The following is a 19223-nucleotide window of genomic DNA, read 5'->3' as shown; positions in this document are numbered from 1 at the left end:
CTATCTATCTATCTATCTATATATAAATGTACATATTTAAATAGAGTATTTTTTTAAATTAAAGCTTGAATTAATTACTTAAATATATTTTATTTTGATTTTAGTTTGGATGTTTTCATAATTTAGTCTACATCTATTAATGTTTAGTTATTTTTTATTTTAGAGTTTATAGTTTACTTGTAGTTTAATTCTAATTTAAATCAAATGGAAATCAAAGAAATATTTCCTCGTCTACTTTAGCTGAAATAAAAGAAGTTAATGTTCTTATATTTATTCATATTTTCCCATTAGCATTGTAACGTGTGATATTTATGTAATATTTCATTTCAAATGACAAAAAAGATAATAAATATTGATATATGTATAAAAAGTGCAACAGTACAACTTTTACCACTCATATTTTTGACAATTCATTTTCAGAAAAGCTATTAAAGTAGACACTAATTTAGCATACTTTCTATATAAATCACTTTTGTGAATTAAATTTGAAGCAAACACCAAAATGAAACTGTGTGTATGTATAAGCAGCAAATCAAAATTTAATATAGTGTTCAAGCCAAACAGGCAAATCAAAACAACTACAGAATTAAAGGGACAGTTCACCAAAAATGAAAATTCTGTCATACTTTACTCACACTTACTCCTTTCAAACATTTACAAATTTCTTTCATTTGTTAAACACAAAGGAAGACATTTTGAAGAAAGCTGTCAGCGGTTACAAGTTTCCAACATTCTTCAAAATATCTTCTTTTATGCTCAGCAGACAAAATAAACTAAATAAACTACAAGTAAAGAGTGACTTAAGAATGAGTTGTGTTGAACACAAAAAAAGATATATTGAAGAAAGCTGAAAACCTGTAATCACTCATAGTTGGAAAAACAAAAATGAAAATCAGTGGTTACAAGCTTTCAACATTCATTTTGTAGAATGTTGAAAGCTTGTAACCACTGATTTTCATGTTTGTTTTTCCTACTATCTTCTTTTATGTTCAGCAGACAAAATAAATTAAATGTTTGGAACAAGTAAAGAGGGACTTAAGAGTGAGTTGTGTGGAACACAAAAGAAGATATTCTGAAGAAAGCTGAAAACCTGTAACCATTGACTCCCATGATAGGAAAATCAAATATGAAAGTCAATGATTACAGGTTTCCAACATTCTTCAAAATATCTTCTTTTGTGTTCAACAGATGAAAAAAAACTCAAAAAGGTTTAAAAACAAGTAGAGAGTGAGTTTTAAAGAATATTTTGAAGATATTTTGAAGAAAGCTGAAAACCTGTAACCATTGACTCCCATAGTAGGAAAAACAAATATGAAAATCAAAGGTTACAAGCTTCCGACATTATTCAAAAGATCTTTATGTGTTCAACAGATGAATGAAAGATTTTAAACAAGGAAAAAGTGAGTTAAAAGATGACAGAATTTTCTTTTTTTTGTGTGAACTACCTCTTTAACAACAAAAGAATGTGACTTTAATTCATAACAATAGAGTTTTGCATCTAGTTTTAGCATCTAGTTTTCACCCTGTTTACTGTCCGGCATCGAAAAGTTTCTTCCTGCCCTCCATGCCAGACATCGCCTCCACGTTCTTCCTCCAGTCTGTGACCTCTTCCTTCTGATGGAGAGAAAACACAGAGACGAGAGTCAAACCCACTAGATTGAGCTTTAAATGCAGACATTTCATCACCGCTGGGCTTTCAGAAGAAATCAGAGCACTTTTAAAAGCGGAGCTGAAAAGCAGAGGCTGGAGGAGCAGTAGGTTTTGTTACAGCGCTGGAGCTGCAGTGTTACCTTTTCTTCCTCCTTTTTCACTGTTTTGAGGTTGGCTTTGAAGTCTGCTTTGGAGACTCTGGAGTCTGTTAACGCTCCCAGCATGGCGTCCGCCGACTTCTTCACCCGCCGCAGAGTCGGACGCTTCATTTTGCCCTTCAGCTCATAGACCTTCTGGGTTAATGAGAGTATCTGGTGACCCAAATAACACATGGGGTTTTAATACATATTTGAAGTGGTCATGCACTCTAAGAAAATGCTGGGTTATTTAAACCAAAATTGGGTCAATTATGGAATAATCCAACCATTAGGTTAAAATTGGTTATTTTCATTTAATGAAAAGTAAATTAAATAAATTAAATTAGCAGTTTGTTTAGTCCGTATTACACACGTGTGACACGTTGAAATAACATAGCATTTTTTTTAGAGCAGAGGTGTCCAAACTCGGTCCTAGAGGGTCAGTGTCCTGGAGAGTTTAGCTCCAACCCTAATCAAACACACCTGAACCAGCTATTCAAGCTCTTACAAGATATATTAGCCCAGGGGTCACCAAACTTGTTCCTGGAGGGCCGGTGTCCTGCAGATTTGAGCTCCAACCCTAATCAAACACACCTGAACAAGCTAATCATGGTCTTACTAGGTATAGTTGAAACATCCAGGCAGGTGTGTTGAGGCAAGTTGGAGCTAAACCCTGCAGGGACACCGGCCCTCCAGGACCGAGATTGGTGACCCCTGTACTAGACACTTCCTGGCAGGTTTGTTGAAGCAAGTTGGAGCTGAACTCAGCAGGACACCGAGTTTGGACACCCCTGTTTTAGAGTGTAGTAATCAAAATAACATCACATTTTATATTAGATGTATTTATTTATTGCTTTTAGAAATGAATACTATATAACAAAGCTAGACTGTCAAAAATAATACAATAAAAAGTCACGACAACAACAGTTTTTATGTTACTTTAACCTATATTAATAGTACCTAATTGATTAACTTATTTTAATAATAAAAGATAATCAGGTTTTAACTCTTTTTTTTTTTTGCTATACAAAGTTAAACTTAATGTTTTTGGTCAGTTTGACTGATGTAAGTTGAGATGACTAGAAAAGTTCAATTGATCCAACTAAAAGGTTTAGTGTGTATTAAGTCTATTTAGTGTATATTAAGTCTATTTAGTGTGTATTAAGTCTATTTAGTGTATATTAAGTCTATTTAGTGTGTATTAAGTCTATTTAGTGTATATTAAGTCTATTTAGTGTGTATTAAGTCTATTTAGTGTATATTAAGTGTATTTAGTGTATATTAAGTCTATTTAGTGTATATTAAGTGTATTTAGTGTGTATTAAGTCTATTTAGTGTATATTAAGTCTATTTAGTGTGTATTAAGTCTATTTAGTGTGTATTAAGTGTATTTAGTGTATATTAAGTCTATTTAGTGTATATTAAGTGTATTTAGTGTGTATTAAGTCTATTTAGTGTATATTAAGTCTATTTAGTGTATATTAATTGTATTTAGTGTATATTAAGTGTATTTAGTGTATATTAAGTCTATTTAGTGTATATTAAGTGTATTTAGTGTATATTAAGTCTATTTAGTGTATATTAAGTCTATTTAGTGTATATTAAGTGTATTTAGTGTATATTAAGTCTATTTAGTGTGTATTAAGTCTATTTAGTGTATATTAAGTCTATTTAGTGTGTATTAAGTGTATTTAGTGTGTATTAAGTCTATTTAGTGTGTATTAAGTCTATTTAGTGTATATTAAGTCTATTTAGTGTGTATTAAGTCTATTTAGTGTATATTAAGTCTATTTAGTGTGTATTAAGTCTATTTAATGTATATTAAGTCTATTTAGTGTATATTAAGTCTATTTAGTGTATATTAAGTCTATTTAGTGTGTATTAAGTCTATTTAGTGTATATTAAGTCTATTTAGTGTATATTAAGTGTATTTAGTGTATATTAAGTCTATTTAGTGTATATTAAGTGTATTTAGTGTATATTAAGTGTATTTAGTGTATATTAAGTCTATTTAGTGTGTATTAAGTCTATTTAGTGTATATTAAGTCTATTTAGTGTGTATTAAGTCTATTTAGTGTATATTAAGTCTATTTAGTGTGTATTAAGTGTATTTAGTGTATATTAAGTCTATTTAGTGTGTATTAAGTCTATTTAGTGTGTATTAAGTGTATTTAGTGTATATTAAGTCTATTTAGTGTGTATTAAGTCTATTTAGTGTATATTAAGTCTATTTAGTGTGTATTAAGTCTATTTAGTGTATATTAAGTCTATTTAGTGTGTATTAAGTCTATTTAGTGTATATTAAGTGTATTTAGTGTATATTAAGTCTATTTAGTGTATATTAAGTGTATTTAGTGTGTATTAAGTCTATTTAGTGTATATTAAGTCTATTTAGTGTGTATTAAGTCTATTTAGTGTGTATTAAGTGTATTTAGTGTATATTAAGTCTATTTAGTGTATATTAAGTGTATTTAGTGTGTATTAAGTCTATTTAGTGTATATTAAGTCTATTTAGTGTATATTAATTGTATTTAGTGTATATTAAGTGTATTTAGTGTATATTAAGTCTATTTAGTGTATATTAAGTGTATTTAGTGTATATTAAGTCTATTTAGTGTATATTAAGTCTATTTAGTGTATATTAAGTGTATTTAGTGTATATTAGGTCTATTTAGTGTGTATTAAGTCTATTTAGTGTATATTAAGTCTATTTAGTGTGTATTAAGTGTATTTAGTGTGTATTAAGTCTATTTAGTGTGTATTAAGTGTATTTAGTGTATATTAAGTCTATTTAGTGTGTATTAAGTCTATTTAGTGTATATTAAGTCTATTTAGTGTATATTAAGTCTATTTAATGTATATTAAGTCTATTTAGTGTATATTAAGTCTATTTAGTGTATATTAAGTCTATTTAGTGTGTATTAAGTCTATTTAGTGTATATTAAGTCTATTTAGTGTATATTAAGTGTATTTAGTGTATATTAAGTCTATTTAGTGTATATTAAGTCTATTTAGTGTGTATTAAGTCTATTTAGTGTATATTAAGTGTATTTAGTGTATTTTAAGTCTATTTAATGTATATTAAGTGTATTTAGTGTATATTAAGTCTATTTAGTGTGTATTAAGTCTATTTAGTGTATATTAAGTCTATTTAGTGTATATTAAGTGTATTTAGTGTATATTAAGTCTATTTAGTGTATATTAAGTGTATTTAGTGTATATTAAGTGTATTTAGTGTATATTAAGTCTATTTAGTGTATATTAAGTCTATTTAGTGTGTATTAAGTCTATTTAGTGTATATTAAGTGTATATTAAGTCTATTTAGTGTATATTAAGTGTATTTAGTGTATATTAAGTCTATTTACTGTGTATTAAGTCTATTTAGTGTATATTAAGTCTATTTAGTGTATATTAAGTCTATTTAGTGTATATTAAGTGTATTTAGTGTATATTAAGTCTATTTAGTGTGTATTAAGTCTATTTAGTGTATATTAAGTGTATTTAGTGTATATTAAGTGTATTTAGTGTATATTAAGTCTATTTAGTGTGTATTAAGTCTATTTAGTGTATATTAAGTGTATATTAAGTCTATTTAGTATATATTAAGTCTATTTAGTGTATATTAAGTGTATTTAGTGTATATTAAGTCTATTTAGTGTGTATTAAGTCTATTTATTGTATATTAAGTCTATTTAGTGTATATTAAGTCTATTTAGTGTGTATTAAGTCTATTTAGTGTATATTAAGTCTATTTAGTGTATATTAAGTCTATTTAGTGTGTATTAAGTCTATTTAGTGTATATTAAGTCTATTTAGTGTGTATTAAGTCTATTTAGTGTATATTAAGTGTATTTAGTGTATATTAAGTGTATTTAGTGTATATTAAGTCTATTTAGTGTATATTAAGTCTATTTAGTGTATATTAAGTCTATTTAGTGTATATTAAGTGTATTTAGTGTATATTAAGTGTATTTAGTGTATATTAAGATAATCAAAAGTGATGTTTGTTTATTTATATTTTATAAAAATGCTGCTTTGAGCTTTCTCTATGCAAAAAATATGAAGATGTATTTATGTTTTCAGCATTAATAAGAATTTGTTGAACTTAATTTGCATATTAGAAAGATATCTGCTACATTTTAAATTATATTTGAAAATATTCAATATATTGTTGCATATTAAATAAATAATTATTTGTAATAATATTTAACTAAATGTTTCCCAGTGATGGGTTGCAGCTGGAAGGGCATCCGCTGCATAAAACATATGCTGGATAGGTTGGCAGGTTTAAATAAAATTTTTATTTTAGTTTAGAATTTTCAAATTTTTGTTTACATCTTCATCATGTAATTGTTATTATAATATTTGAATATAATTTTCAGTGAATTAGTATCAATTTGTAGTTAGAAATAACAAATATTTAAATATTGTATTTAAATATCTCCTTAAATATTTGCTTAATTGTAAAGTTATTATAATTTATGTGTTTGTAGTTTTTAAAACATTTTTTTTGTTTACATCTTGTGTCATTTATATTAGTTTGATGTTTGTTTAATGTTAATTTGATCTATTTAGTTAATTAGTTTCAATATTAATTTCTAATTGAAAGAAAATGTCCTTAAACGTTTCCTTAACTGTAAAGATTAATCACTTTATGATTTTGCCATTTTTGTAAATTATTTTTAAATAATTTTAAAGCTTTAGTTAATTTACTTTTAATTTAAACAAAATTAAAATGTCAAATATTTCATTACCCATGCTCCGTTTACATACCTCAGCATCATTTCTGGTCACTTTAATATTAAGGTCATATCGCGCTTCATCCACAACATCAATCTTGTGGTGCAAATCTCTACAAAGCTCCTGCAAAGACAAACAATGATCCACAAAGGCAAACACCATGATCATCTGTGCTGCTGACGTACAGAGAGAGAGAGAGAGAGAAAGAGAGAGGGAGAGCCTATGGGCCTCAGTAAAGCTCTGGACGTAAATATTACATTAACATTTAGTCATTTAGCAGATACTTCTGTCCAAAGCAACCTATTTTAATTGAGGCATCAGCGATTCAACAAGAAGAGGCAATACACACAACAAGTGCTAATTAACGGTTAGTGCTCAGAGAATTAGGTGCTAGGAATTTTTTTGCTATATAGAGAGAAAACAGGTGGTTCTACAGGTGGTTTATCAAGCCCACTCACCTGTGTGAAGCACACTTCATAAAAGCACAATTTAATATATATATATATATATATATATATATATATATATATATATATATATATATATATATATATATATATATATATATATATATATATATATATATATATGGATTATACATGTCAACCCTCCAGTTTTTGCCGGGATACTTTGGGATATGTGTGTTTGTTTAAACAGACAAATACACTTATATGTAAATATGTAAGGGCGGCATGGTGGCACAGTGGGTAGCGATGTCGCCTCACAGCAAGAAGGTCGTTGGTTCGAGCCTCGGCTGTCAGTTGGCATTTCTGTGTGGAGTTTGTATGCTCTCCCTGTGTTGGCTCTGGTTTCCCCCACAGTCCAAAGACATGCACTATAGGTGAATTGAATAAACTAAATTGTCCGTAGTGTATGTGTGTGAATGAGAGTGCATGGGTGTTTTTCCCAGTTATGGGTTGCAGCTGGAAGGGCATCTGCTGCATAAACATATGCTGGATAAGTTGGCGGTTCATTCCACTGTGGTGACCAATGATTAATAAAGGGACTAAGCCGAAAGGAAAATGAATAAAATATGTAATACAAAATAATATGTAATAAGTCCATCTTGGCATGTTTTATTTTAAACACAACTCATTTTATCTTAAATGAGCATAAAGAGTTATGCAAATAATTAAATGCTTTTATTATGGATCTGCGCATTCTTATAGGAACACCTCTGTTATCGAACAAAAAAGGGGATCAAAATGAGAGACTAATTTGCTTCTCTTCACTAAATAATTATGGTAACTTTAATCAATATTTAAAAACAGTGAATAAAAAGCAAACAAGTTGATTTTAATAGGCTAAAGCTTTTATTTTATGTTCAATATTTTATAATGTATGCTATGTATTATGTAATTTGAAGCTAATTGTCCACAATTAATTAATTGTTACAATTAAATACTTATCTGAATGAACAGATTGAGGAGTTTGAGGTCATTTTGGGGTGTTTAAGGTGTTGGATGTGGTGTGGCGGGGTTGGAGTATCCTGTATTTTTACATCCCAATGTTGACAGGTATAATATAGATATGGAGTGATTATAAGAAAGCGTCTGGTGAAAATGTTGAAAACTGGTGCAAGTATTAGTTAAAGTGTCAGCAAGATGAATATGTGTTTTCTACGGGTGGTTCGTCAAGCCCACTCACCTGTGTGAGGCACACTCAGAATTGCATAACGTTAATAAATATGTAAAGCTGTTGACCTGCAGCTCTTGAACAGATAGACCGGAGAGGTTCAGCGGCGGTGCTCGCTCCTGCAGGGTGTTTTCTCTCTCCAAATCCTTCTGCTCTTTCTCTTTCACCAGCAGGCTTTCCGCCTTTTTCAGCAGTTTACTCTGAGGTGGTCAAGTGAAAGGTGTTAGTATAAAACACATCTTCTTCACCCCTGCTTGCTGATAGTTAAGCTCATTTGCAAAAAAAAAAAAATATTTACAGCAGCCAATTCATTAATGCTAACCAGATGAAGTGTGAATCATTGTGTGATGAATCATTGCTGCTCTCTAGTTTTCTGTTTTCCACCAAATAAAGGGTTTGATTGTTTTTGTGAAGCACTGTTCGCTATCACTTCTCAATTCTCACCATTAACTAATAACAAAAATGTCTAAATACTTCAGCTGGTCTTTGTGCGTTAGCCTAATTATTAGTGGTAGATATACAGCATTTATACAATGTTAATGATTTTTGTAAATTACACAGTATTTAACTGTAATATGAACAATATTTTACTGTAGGTCAGTTAAGCAGTATGTTACTGTATTTTAGAAGTGCATTGTTAAAATGACTGTATATTTTACAGTAAACATACTGTATACAATACTGTAAATGCATATAGAGCTATATAAATGGTGCTGTAAATGTAAATACAGTATTTTTGCTGTAACTGATTATATAAATGGTGCTGTAAATGTAAATACAGTATTTTAGCTGTAACTGATTTACATTACGTTACAGGTGAACTGAACTGTAATATGAACTGTATTTTACTGTAGGTCAGTTAAGTGGTATGTTACTGTGTTTTAGAGTTGCACTTTGAAAATGACTGTATATTTTACAGTAAGCATACTATATACAATAATGTAAATGCATATAGAGCTATTTAAATGGTGCTGTAAATGTAAATACAGTGTTTTTGCTGTTATTGATTTACATTAAGTTACTGGTGAACTGAACTGTAGTATGAACTGTATTTTACTTTAGGTAAGTTAAGCGGTATGTTACTGTATTTTAGAGTTGCACTTTGAAAATGACTGTATATTTTACAGTAAGCATAAACAATACTGTAATTGCATATAGATCAAGGTAAATGGTGCTGTAAATGTAAATACAGAATTTTGCTGTAATTGATTTAAAGTAAGTTACTGGTGAACTGAACTGTAATATGAACTGATATTTACTGTAGGACAATTATTCAGTATGTTACTATATTTTAAAGTTGCATTGTGAAATTGACTGTACATTTTACAGTAGAGATATACAATACTGTAAATATACATCCAGCAAGATAAATGGTGCTGTAAATGTGTTTTTGCTGTACTGATTTACAGAGAACTGCTGCCAGTATGTTACTGTAGATTCTACAGTAAATTGTTAACAGTGTATGATTTTACAGTAATTTTTATTTCACATATAATATTTTATCAATGCACAGAAATGGTGCTAATGCTCTTGCGTTTCCTAGTTTTGCTCTCTGAAACATTTTAAATTGTCAATATTGATTCAATATTTAATATTGAATCCTGCATCATGGTTTAGATCAGTGTTTCTCAACCTCATTCCTGGAGGACCACCAGCACTGCATGTTTTGGATGCCTCTTTTGTCTGTTACACCAATAACAGGGCTTTCAATCTCTGCTAATGAGCTGATGATCTGAATCAGGTGTGTTTGGTTAAGGAGACATGGAAAATGTGCAGAGCTGGTGGTCCTCCAGGAACGTGGCTGAGAAACACTGGTTTAGACGATGAATGATGTTAACTGTTCAACCCGTGAGCTGTTTAATCATGCCCAGGATGCTCTTGTATCTCAACATGCTTCTTTCCAGGTAAAATAAAGGCTACAGTAATAAAAAGATGAACTTAATATACAGGAAAGTGTTACATTTTTTGGCTAACTGAATTTAATAGGTGATTAAAAATGTATATGAGCAGTATTAATGAAGATATCAGCCTAAAATTTCACAAATTTGACTCAAGATTTCGAAATCCTGTTTCACTTTGATCAACCACATTACTTTAACCTTTATTACTCAGATTTATTCTCTTTTCTACTTTATTTCATAGAAATTTTGACATTAAATGTTTTTTTCTGATGCATCCTATTAGTAAAACCCAAAATATGACAATAACTCATCAATTTCAACAGTAGTAATCAGCAAACTATGCAAGATTTGTAAAGTTCAGTGGAATAGTTTACATTCTGTGCCTCCAATATGGCCGACTGATGATGCGTCATAAAAACACAGCATATGTAAAATGTTCGGTGTTATCTGTGACCCACCTTTAGCAGTAGTCTGCGTGTTGCTGAATACTTGGACACTGATTTGTTCTTCTTTTTCTGCAGAAACAGCACAAGTTAATCTGAGCTCATTATAGTCTGTGGTCCAGTTAAGGCAGTCCTGCGAGCGGCTCTAATCTGCACACGCATTAACTGTCTGACCCAATTACTGTCTGAATTTCCAAAATTGAGGGCTCAGTGGAACGGTGTAGTTTTAAGCAGACCGGAGCAAACTTACAGTGCAGATTAGTTTTTAACATGCTGTTCGGTGTCCTTATAGAATTACCCAGTGACTAAAAACCATTTAGAGCAGGAAAAGGGTCATTGAGTGCATTATTCACTGGACTTTAATATATATTATAGGACACACCGTGCATTGATACTTTCAATTTTTACATAGTGAAGGAAAGCAAGACGTATTTCAGAACTCTCATGATTAACATGCAAGGAATTCACTTACCGGTCTGTGAAAAACAAACAAAACAAAACAAAACAACATCAACAACAAAGATTTTTGAAAAAACGTAACTATATTTGTATATTTTACAGAAAGTATGAGAATTTCTTACTTGTGACAAAACAGAGACTACACGCGACAGAAAGAGCATTACTTTGTGGTTTATTAATGTGCAATTGTGAATTGTAATGGTTTCTAAGAAAGAGCCAATAATCTATAATACTTTGGTGTTTTATTGTTATATTAGACATTATTTTCTAATATAGTATTTTTCATGACTTAAAATACACAAGCAAGAAATAATATTGCATTATTGCTGCAATAATCCGGCCTCATTGATGAACAGTAATAGTTTCCATAATAGAAGCAATATATTCATAACAATTTGGTGTATTCCTTTAATTTTAAAACAAACAAAAAAATTCAAGTTCAAATAATTCAAATGATTAATCACGATTAATTAGATCCAAAATCCAAAATTAATTATATGTATGTCACTGTGTATATATATAGTATATATACAAATAAATATACAAAACCAAAAGGTTTACATATATATTTATATATGATTTGTATTAGATATTAATATTAAATTTATAAATATAAATAAACATTTCTTAAATATATAATGCAAGTATAATGTATGTATATACTGTAATTTATATATATATATATATATATATATATATATATATATATATATATATATATATATATATATATATATATATATATATATATATATACACTCTAAAACTTGATGAGTTGTTTTTATTGTTTGAGGAAACCGATTGTGGCAAACCATTTAAGTTTATGTAGACTACTGTAAACTTATATATATACTGAGTCATATTAGATTTTTAGATTAGATTAGATTCAACTGTACAAGTACAAGGCAACAAATTATAGTTTAGGTCTAACCAGCAGTGCAATAGCAGCAAGTGCAGGATACAGGTATAAGTTATAAAGTGCAGTTATAGAAAAACTATGGTAATATTTAGAGATGGATGTACTACACATATATTATTTGTGTTTATATCGATAAAACATTTAGAGTATTAGTAACTTAAATATAAAGTTAAATATAGAGTTTAGTTAACAGAATGAATTGAGTCCAAACAACTATATCGCTATACAAATGGGTTGGTATTGCATTTAGCATTAGAGTTAACAAACAAAATGTAATTATTAAATTCATAATTCATTAAGCTCGAGTTCTGCTTCCAGGTTATGAGTTACCATAACTCTTTTTCATTAAGTCAAAGTAAATTATTAAAGTTAAACTAGCATATTTCATTTAGTGGTTTTCACTGTTAGGATTTTTGTTTATAATATAAAATATATATGTAAATATAATTCTTTTGTATATTTTTTGTAGCTTATGTACAGTATATGTGTATCTATACATATCTACATATAAACACACAGTACACACATGTGTATATAATGTAAATACAAACTTTTATCTTTGATGCATTAATCGTTTAATAGCACTAATATATATATTTTGACTTTTTTATGTATATATGTATACACACACACATAAGAACACAGGTGTATATATATATATATATATATATATATATATATATATATATATATATATATATATATATATATATATATACATATATATACATTAGAACATAAAAAACCCTCACATTTTATAATTTTAACTTGGTATAAAAAGGCGTTTTAAATGAGCACATGACATTGACAGGGTCAACAGCCTAATAAAGATAACACTTACCCCTCAGACATGGCTGAAATACACTATGTGACCTGAAAGAGAGCCAAAATAATTGTGGTCAGTGTTCAGCACTTCACCATTCATATCTGCACGTGTCTGTCAAGCATCACCAGTCAATGCCAAACAACTGTCATGGATTAAGAGCGTCGCCAGAGTCCAGGACTCCATGCTAAAAAAGAGCGTTTCAATGCATTAAACAAAACCTGCTGTCCTTCCACATCAAAAGCTACAGATCCACTAATGCAGTCCCAGTATGCAGACGTACACACTGTGGCATTCCAGGATACCGGATACACTAGGACTGTTTTTAAAGTCCCCCTAAAATCAACACTTTTAAATATTTATTACTATGTTAGTGTCAGTACACTAGTATACTCCAAAGCAAAGTTTCTAATTTCTGCCAATAAGCATAAACCGTTTGTTAGGACTTATGAATAGTTAATGAATAGTGTTGAATAGTCTTTTAAAATAGGTGTTGACTACGCACTTCAGCTTCTCATCATCATTTCTGACCAATCAAATACTTGATATTATCGAAAACGTACAAACATGCGCAGGTAACCAAGCATTCATAATATGGGTTCCCCATTAAACACTGCTATGTTGAAACCTATTGTGCACTTAATTATGTACTAAACAGCAGGGTGCGAATTATACATTGACGATTAGGGGGTGTCAACTTTTTCTGTAATTTTAGTTTGCATAATACATGCTTCAGTGAATTATTTAAATTGTGTCGTATTTATTAATAGAACATTTACATTTTCAGTGTTTTGAGGGATATTCAGTGTATTCAGACCTACAGTATCCTCTGATTTTTAACATTAGCAGGACCACAGCCAAAAACAAGCTCATGATGAGTGCGTGTCATTTACTACCATCACTCAAAGTGCCGTCTTCCCCTCAGATGACACTTTTCGCTTTCATTCATTCGTTTTCCTTCAGCTTAGTACCTTATTTATCAGGGGTCGCCACAATGGATTGAACCCCCAACTATTCCAGCATTTGTTTTATGCAGCGGATGCCCTCCCAGCAGCAACCGTATACTGGGAAACAACCATACACTCTCACATTCACACATTTAGAAGTTACTGTAGGTCAAACTATAGAAACTATGCATCTAATTTGACTTTACTTTTAAGTTATTTGTAGATCCAAACACCTATTTTTAAAGAAAAGTGTCTTGGGAACAGTTACGATGTCTCTGTGCTCTTGATCTGCAGTTTCAGGCTGTTGAATGACTTCTTGCATAGACTGATTGGCGCGATTATGCATTACCAATGGTGTGAACCATTATAGGGGTGGTCAAATGTATATTAATATTTTAATTATTAATATTATTTAAGAAACAGATCAGAGCAAACTAATTAAAGGGCAGACCCCTCATACATCCAGTGTTGATGTTCGTCAGGGGGGATCAAGCTTTAATTAGGGAGGTCTTTTTTGACAGAATTAACATTGCTATTATAGTCTGTGGCTGTTAATACGCAAATGTGCTTTAGCTCAACAACTCTGATTGGCAGAGCTGTGATATAATCAAAAATGCTATTGGCTAATTTAAACTAAGGGGGCGGGGCTACTCAATATTCACCATCTTTCAGTTGAAATGACATCACACGTCGAAAAAAGCTGCGCATTTAAAGGCACTTCAGGGGAACTTTAATACCGGTCCTCAGAAGATCCGTGACCTTTACTCCAGCAATATATCTGTGCACATCAGCAATTTCCTCAGGATCTTCAAAGATACATTCATTACAGCTCGGGGTTCAGAAAGATCGGGGTCCTGACATTTCGGCCCTCGGGGAGGAAACAAAAACCTTGACTGTCTCGCATTGACGACGGCGACTCTGAAGTAGGGTTAATGGGGTTCCTTTGGGAAAATAATGTTAAGGGATTAAATTCTGTAAACAAAAAGCAAAATAGGGTTGTGAGTTATGAGGGATGCTGATGACACAGTGTATGAAAACTGTCATAGTGAAAGCACAGCATGAATGAGTTTGAAAATGACGATTATTATCCATTTTTAAGTGAATATAGAGGAAAAATTTTATACGAAAGCCATTTTATTAACCAGTTCTATTCATTAAAATAAGCATTTGGTAACATCTTTTGTGTTTGGATCAAACTTTCAATTTAAATGTAAACCACAGTTGTCTGTAATGAGTGTGCCTACTGAACAGGTAGAGGAAATTAGGCTTCTTGGAGTTCTTCTTGATAATAAGATCAATAGATCAATAAAATGGTAATAGTTATGGGAAGAGGTTTATCAATTATTAATTATGAAATATTAATATTATTATTGTGTCAAATTTTTACCACAGTACTGTATCTCTTAAATTGTTCAGGCAATTGTTCTTTCGTATCTAGATTACTGTCCAGTGGTATGGTCGAGTGCATCAAATAAGGACTTACAGTTAGTCCAGAATAGAGCTGCACGACTAATTTTACACTGCAACAGAAGAGTTAATATTATGAAAATGCATAAAACTGTAGGTTGGTTATTGGTGAAGGATAGGGTAATTGTTTCTCTGCTGTGTTTCATAAGAAATATTTCTGTGTCAAGAGTTCCAAGTGTATTGTACTGTCAACTTTTCTTATGCTAGTCATCATTTTAACACCAGGCAAGCATCAAAAGGAAATGTTTTGCTTCCCGTTTCAAAAACGAATGCAAAGCAACGGACTGTAATGTATAGAGGAATGAAAACATGGAATGAATTGCCATCAGACATGCTTTGTAACAAGTAAAATGAGGTTTAAAAAATCGTTTAAGAAATATTTAATGGCACAATAATAAGTGGATTGTTGATCTGGATGTATGAATTTTGTATTTTAATGTTTTTATTGATCTTGTTGTTATGTATTAATGTAATTTTGTGTTGTGTTTGATGGACCCCAGGAAGAATAGCCACTACCTTGCTAGTGGCTAATGGGGATCCTGAGAAATAAATAAGTAAATAAATCTTCAGCAATAGAAAATTTAAATTAATCATCATTAATTAATCAACCTCATTTAAATAATAAAAAAATATTACAAACTATGAAATTTCAACACAATTATTATTATTTTATTTATATTTTTCTTGAATTTTCCAGTTTATAAAATTTCTATTAAATATTCCCCCCCTCCAACATATTAATTTGGGTGTAGTAATGTTTGGACCAGTTTTGTTTCTTCATGTTGTCCCAACGCAAATATATTAAGTGAACTTTTTTTAGTTTTTACAAATTAAATTGGACTGAATATAAAACCATTTTTAAAGCATTGTATTGACAATATTATTTTAAAAGAGTGATTTGGGCTCTTTAACATATGCTGGAATAGTTGGTGGTTGATTCCGCTGTGGCGACCTCTGATAAATAAGGAGCTAAGCTGAAGGAAAATGAATGAATGAAAGCGAAAGGTGTCATCTGAGGGGAAGACGGCACTTTGAGTATTGGTAGTAAATGACACACGCTCATCATCAGCTTGTTGTATTTGGCCGTGGTCCTGCTAATGTTAACGTCCTTCATAGATCTGGCATGACTTTGGCGAGAGGCAGTCGAGTCATTGACCTTCATGGCTGACACTTTTAAGGGCTCTCGTGTGATAGTAAATGAGCCTGAACTGTAGTTAAGCGCTTCCAAGAAAATCAAAAGAGAGAATTTCATTTACATCTGCATTTTTTTTGCAGGTCACCATGACTTACATTTCTCCTCCAAAAAATATACTGTATAAGTCAGTCAGTCGCATAAATTCTCACTTATCTTTTTCTGCTTAAGATTTTAGATTTTTTTTTAAATGCAAATTTAGTTTGAGTATATACAGTTGAATTATTAGTCCCCTGTACTGTATATTTTTTCCCACAGATTCTGACTAAATATTTTTCATTTCTAAGCATAATAGTTTCAATAATTAATGTCTAATAACTGATTTGTTTCATCTTTGCCATGATGACGGTACATAATATTTCACTTGATATTCTTCAGATATTAGTATTCAGATTAAAGTGGCATTTAAAGGTTTAACTTGGCTAATTAGGCAAGTTAAGGTAATTAGTCCATTTTTTAACGATGGTTTGTTCTGTAGATAATCAAAAAACTATGATTAAAAAATTCTGCTCATGTAATGAACAATACTTGTGCAGCATTTTTTAATCATAGTTTTACTAATGCATTATTAAAATACAAATTCAAGCTTGGCAACATAGTTAATGCACCGCAAGTTAAGATTTAAGGAATAGTTCACCTTAAAATGTAAATTTACTCAGTATTACTTTACTCTCTCAATTGGTTCTAAAGCTTTATGAGCTTCGTTTTTTTCCTGTTAAAATCAAAAATAAGTTATTTTGAAAAATGTTAGAAACCTGTAACCATTGACTTCATTAGAAAAAAAAACACAAATATTGTTTACAGGTTTTCAGCATGTTTCAAAATATCTTCTTTTGTGTTCAACACACACACAAAAATGAAACTCAAACAGGTTTGTGACAAGGAGGAGTAAATGATTAAACAGAATTTTATTAGTTTTGGGTGAACTATCTCTTTAACTAACAATGAACAAGTACAGTTCCATTAACTGACATTAACAAAGATTAAGAAATACTGAAATAAATGTATTATTCCTTGTTTGTTCATGTAAGTAAATACATTTTGAACATTATCTAAGGCAAGGCAAGTTTATTTATATAGCACATTTCAAACAAAGTGCTTTACATAAACAGGAATAAAAGAGACAAGTATAAATAAAATAGAAACAAATAATATATAAATATATAATATCTAATACAATATTATCGTAAAGTGTTACCATATAATCTATTTTAGATTATTATGGTGCTCTAATGATTTAATACATTTCATTACATACCTCGTGAACATGTATAATTGATAAAATATTAATATAATAATATAATATTATTTACACTTAATTTCAGTTTCACTACACTAAATATTTACTTTACAATAATACCAAAAAAAAAAACACACACACACATATATATATATATATATATATATATATATATATATATATATATATATATATAAATTTTTTAACCAGTTTTACAGATCACAAAGTTGAATATACCGTATACAAACACTTAAGAAATTTATTTTGCTGCTTGCTCAAACTTCTTATTTTATATGAGTTTAAATGACACAATTCTTATTTTTTTATTTTGGGACAACTTAATTGTTTTATGTTCAATCCACTTAAATTTGTAAAAAAATATAAAACTAACTTAACAGATTTGTGTCGAGACCACATGAACGAATAAAATATGAAACAATTTTACAGTGTATACAAATTTAGTGTAACACATTTAAGCGTATTGAACATAAAACAATTAAGTTGTCCTCAAAAAAATCTCAAGAATTGTGTTGTTTTGGCTCATTTTAAATAAGTAAGTTTGAACAAACAGCAAGCTTAATCTTCTGAGTGAATATAAAATAAAGACCGCTGGTCACCCTTGACAGTTTGACAGGACAATACACTGGCAACATCTCAAACAATATACAGTTACGACCAACAGAGTCCCTCCAGAATGTCGGTCCAGTCATTGCTAAAGATGGCCTGTCGTTGACCTCAAAATAGCCCGCACTGTTAGACCGCGCATCCCAGTGTCATTAATCATGCCGGAAAACATGCAAAAATAAACAAAAACTCGAGCTTCCATTTGCCTGAATCAAAGAGAGTCTTCATTGCTCTCCAATTTAAAAGAGCTCTGAAGTGGAGCTTTGATTTCTCCGGTTAGACATGATAAAACACACTGATCCAGGGCTCTTACCTTTGAAGAGGAGTCGAGGAGTGTGAGCGCAGGAGTGATGGAGAACACGCAGATTTTCAACCATTGATCCCAGCCTCACCTCTCACATGTGAATGGACAACCAAAATAACCCGTGCATGCAGCGCCTCCCATTACACCGCCGTCCTGCACAATTCACATCACATGCATGCATTGGTTTTATATCACAGATAATTAATGGAAAAACAGACAAAAATTCTGTTAGTTATCGCTTTGAACTTATTGATCGGTTTCAGACGGTGTCATTCTACCCTAACACAACACAGAGCCTCGGTCAGGTGCAAATGCACATAATTGTTTAATTGAGCATTTTATGGCATGTCTCACACTGTAATTCACTGATGCTCGGAGGCCTGGATTTCAAATGAGAGTCCTAGCATTCAGTGGAGCGTGGCATTAATTACAGGCAAGTATCACCTCGAGACTGCTGGGAAGAACATGAAAATAGATCAGAGCATTTAAGTCATAAAAACAGGGAGGAAGAGGTACATTTATGTCCAACTTTTGGGCTAAAAGCATAAGATCGATACAAGCACAGCCGCATAATTAATTTAAAGAATTGTTTATGGTGGTTAGAGGTCTAATTTTGTTGATACTGCTTGCTATTTTTAATGCTTTTTTTTCTTTTGCATTTTTTAAAATACAATAAATAAATAAAATAAATGTAATTAAATGCGTCAATGAAGACAAATTAAATGATTTTTTAAAAAAAGA

At 30.6% G+C, this 19223-nt stretch overlaps 1 protein-coding gene and 1 long non-coding RNA gene across 2 annotated transcripts; both read right to left on the bottom strand.

Moving 5' to 3' along the window:
* Positions 1-513: 513 nt before the first annotated feature.
* tnni4a (troponin I4a) lies at positions 514-10597 on the bottom strand (the record flags this gene model as incomplete). The annotated part of the gene is made up of 5 exons (XM_056456388.1): positions 514-1614; positions 1791-1961; positions 6562-6651; positions 8232-8363; positions 10523-10597. Coding segments are annotated over 5 exons (555 nt in total), but the record flags the coding sequence as incomplete, so codon positions are not given.
* Positions 10598-12726: 2129 nt separating this feature from the next.
* Positions 12727-18619, bottom strand: LOC130223279 (uncharacterized). Its single transcript, XR_008836644.1, has 2 exons — positions 18492-18619; positions 12727-12758 (listed from the first exon to the last, which is right to left on the bottom strand). It is a non-coding gene; the product is annotated as an uncharacterized LOC130223279 (long non-coding RNA).
* Between the last annotated feature and the right edge of the window lie 604 nt (positions 18620-19223).

This window comes from Danio aesculapii, chromosome 4, assembly GCF_903798145.1.
Source record: "Danio aesculapii chromosome 4, fDanAes4.1, whole genome shotgun sequence".
NCBI classification, from domain to species: domain Eukaryota; kingdom Metazoa; phylum Chordata; class Actinopteri; order Cypriniformes; family Danionidae; genus Danio; species Danio aesculapii.
Note: the sequence above shows the minus strand (reverse complement) of the source record. Positions and strands in the feature narration are given on the sequence as shown.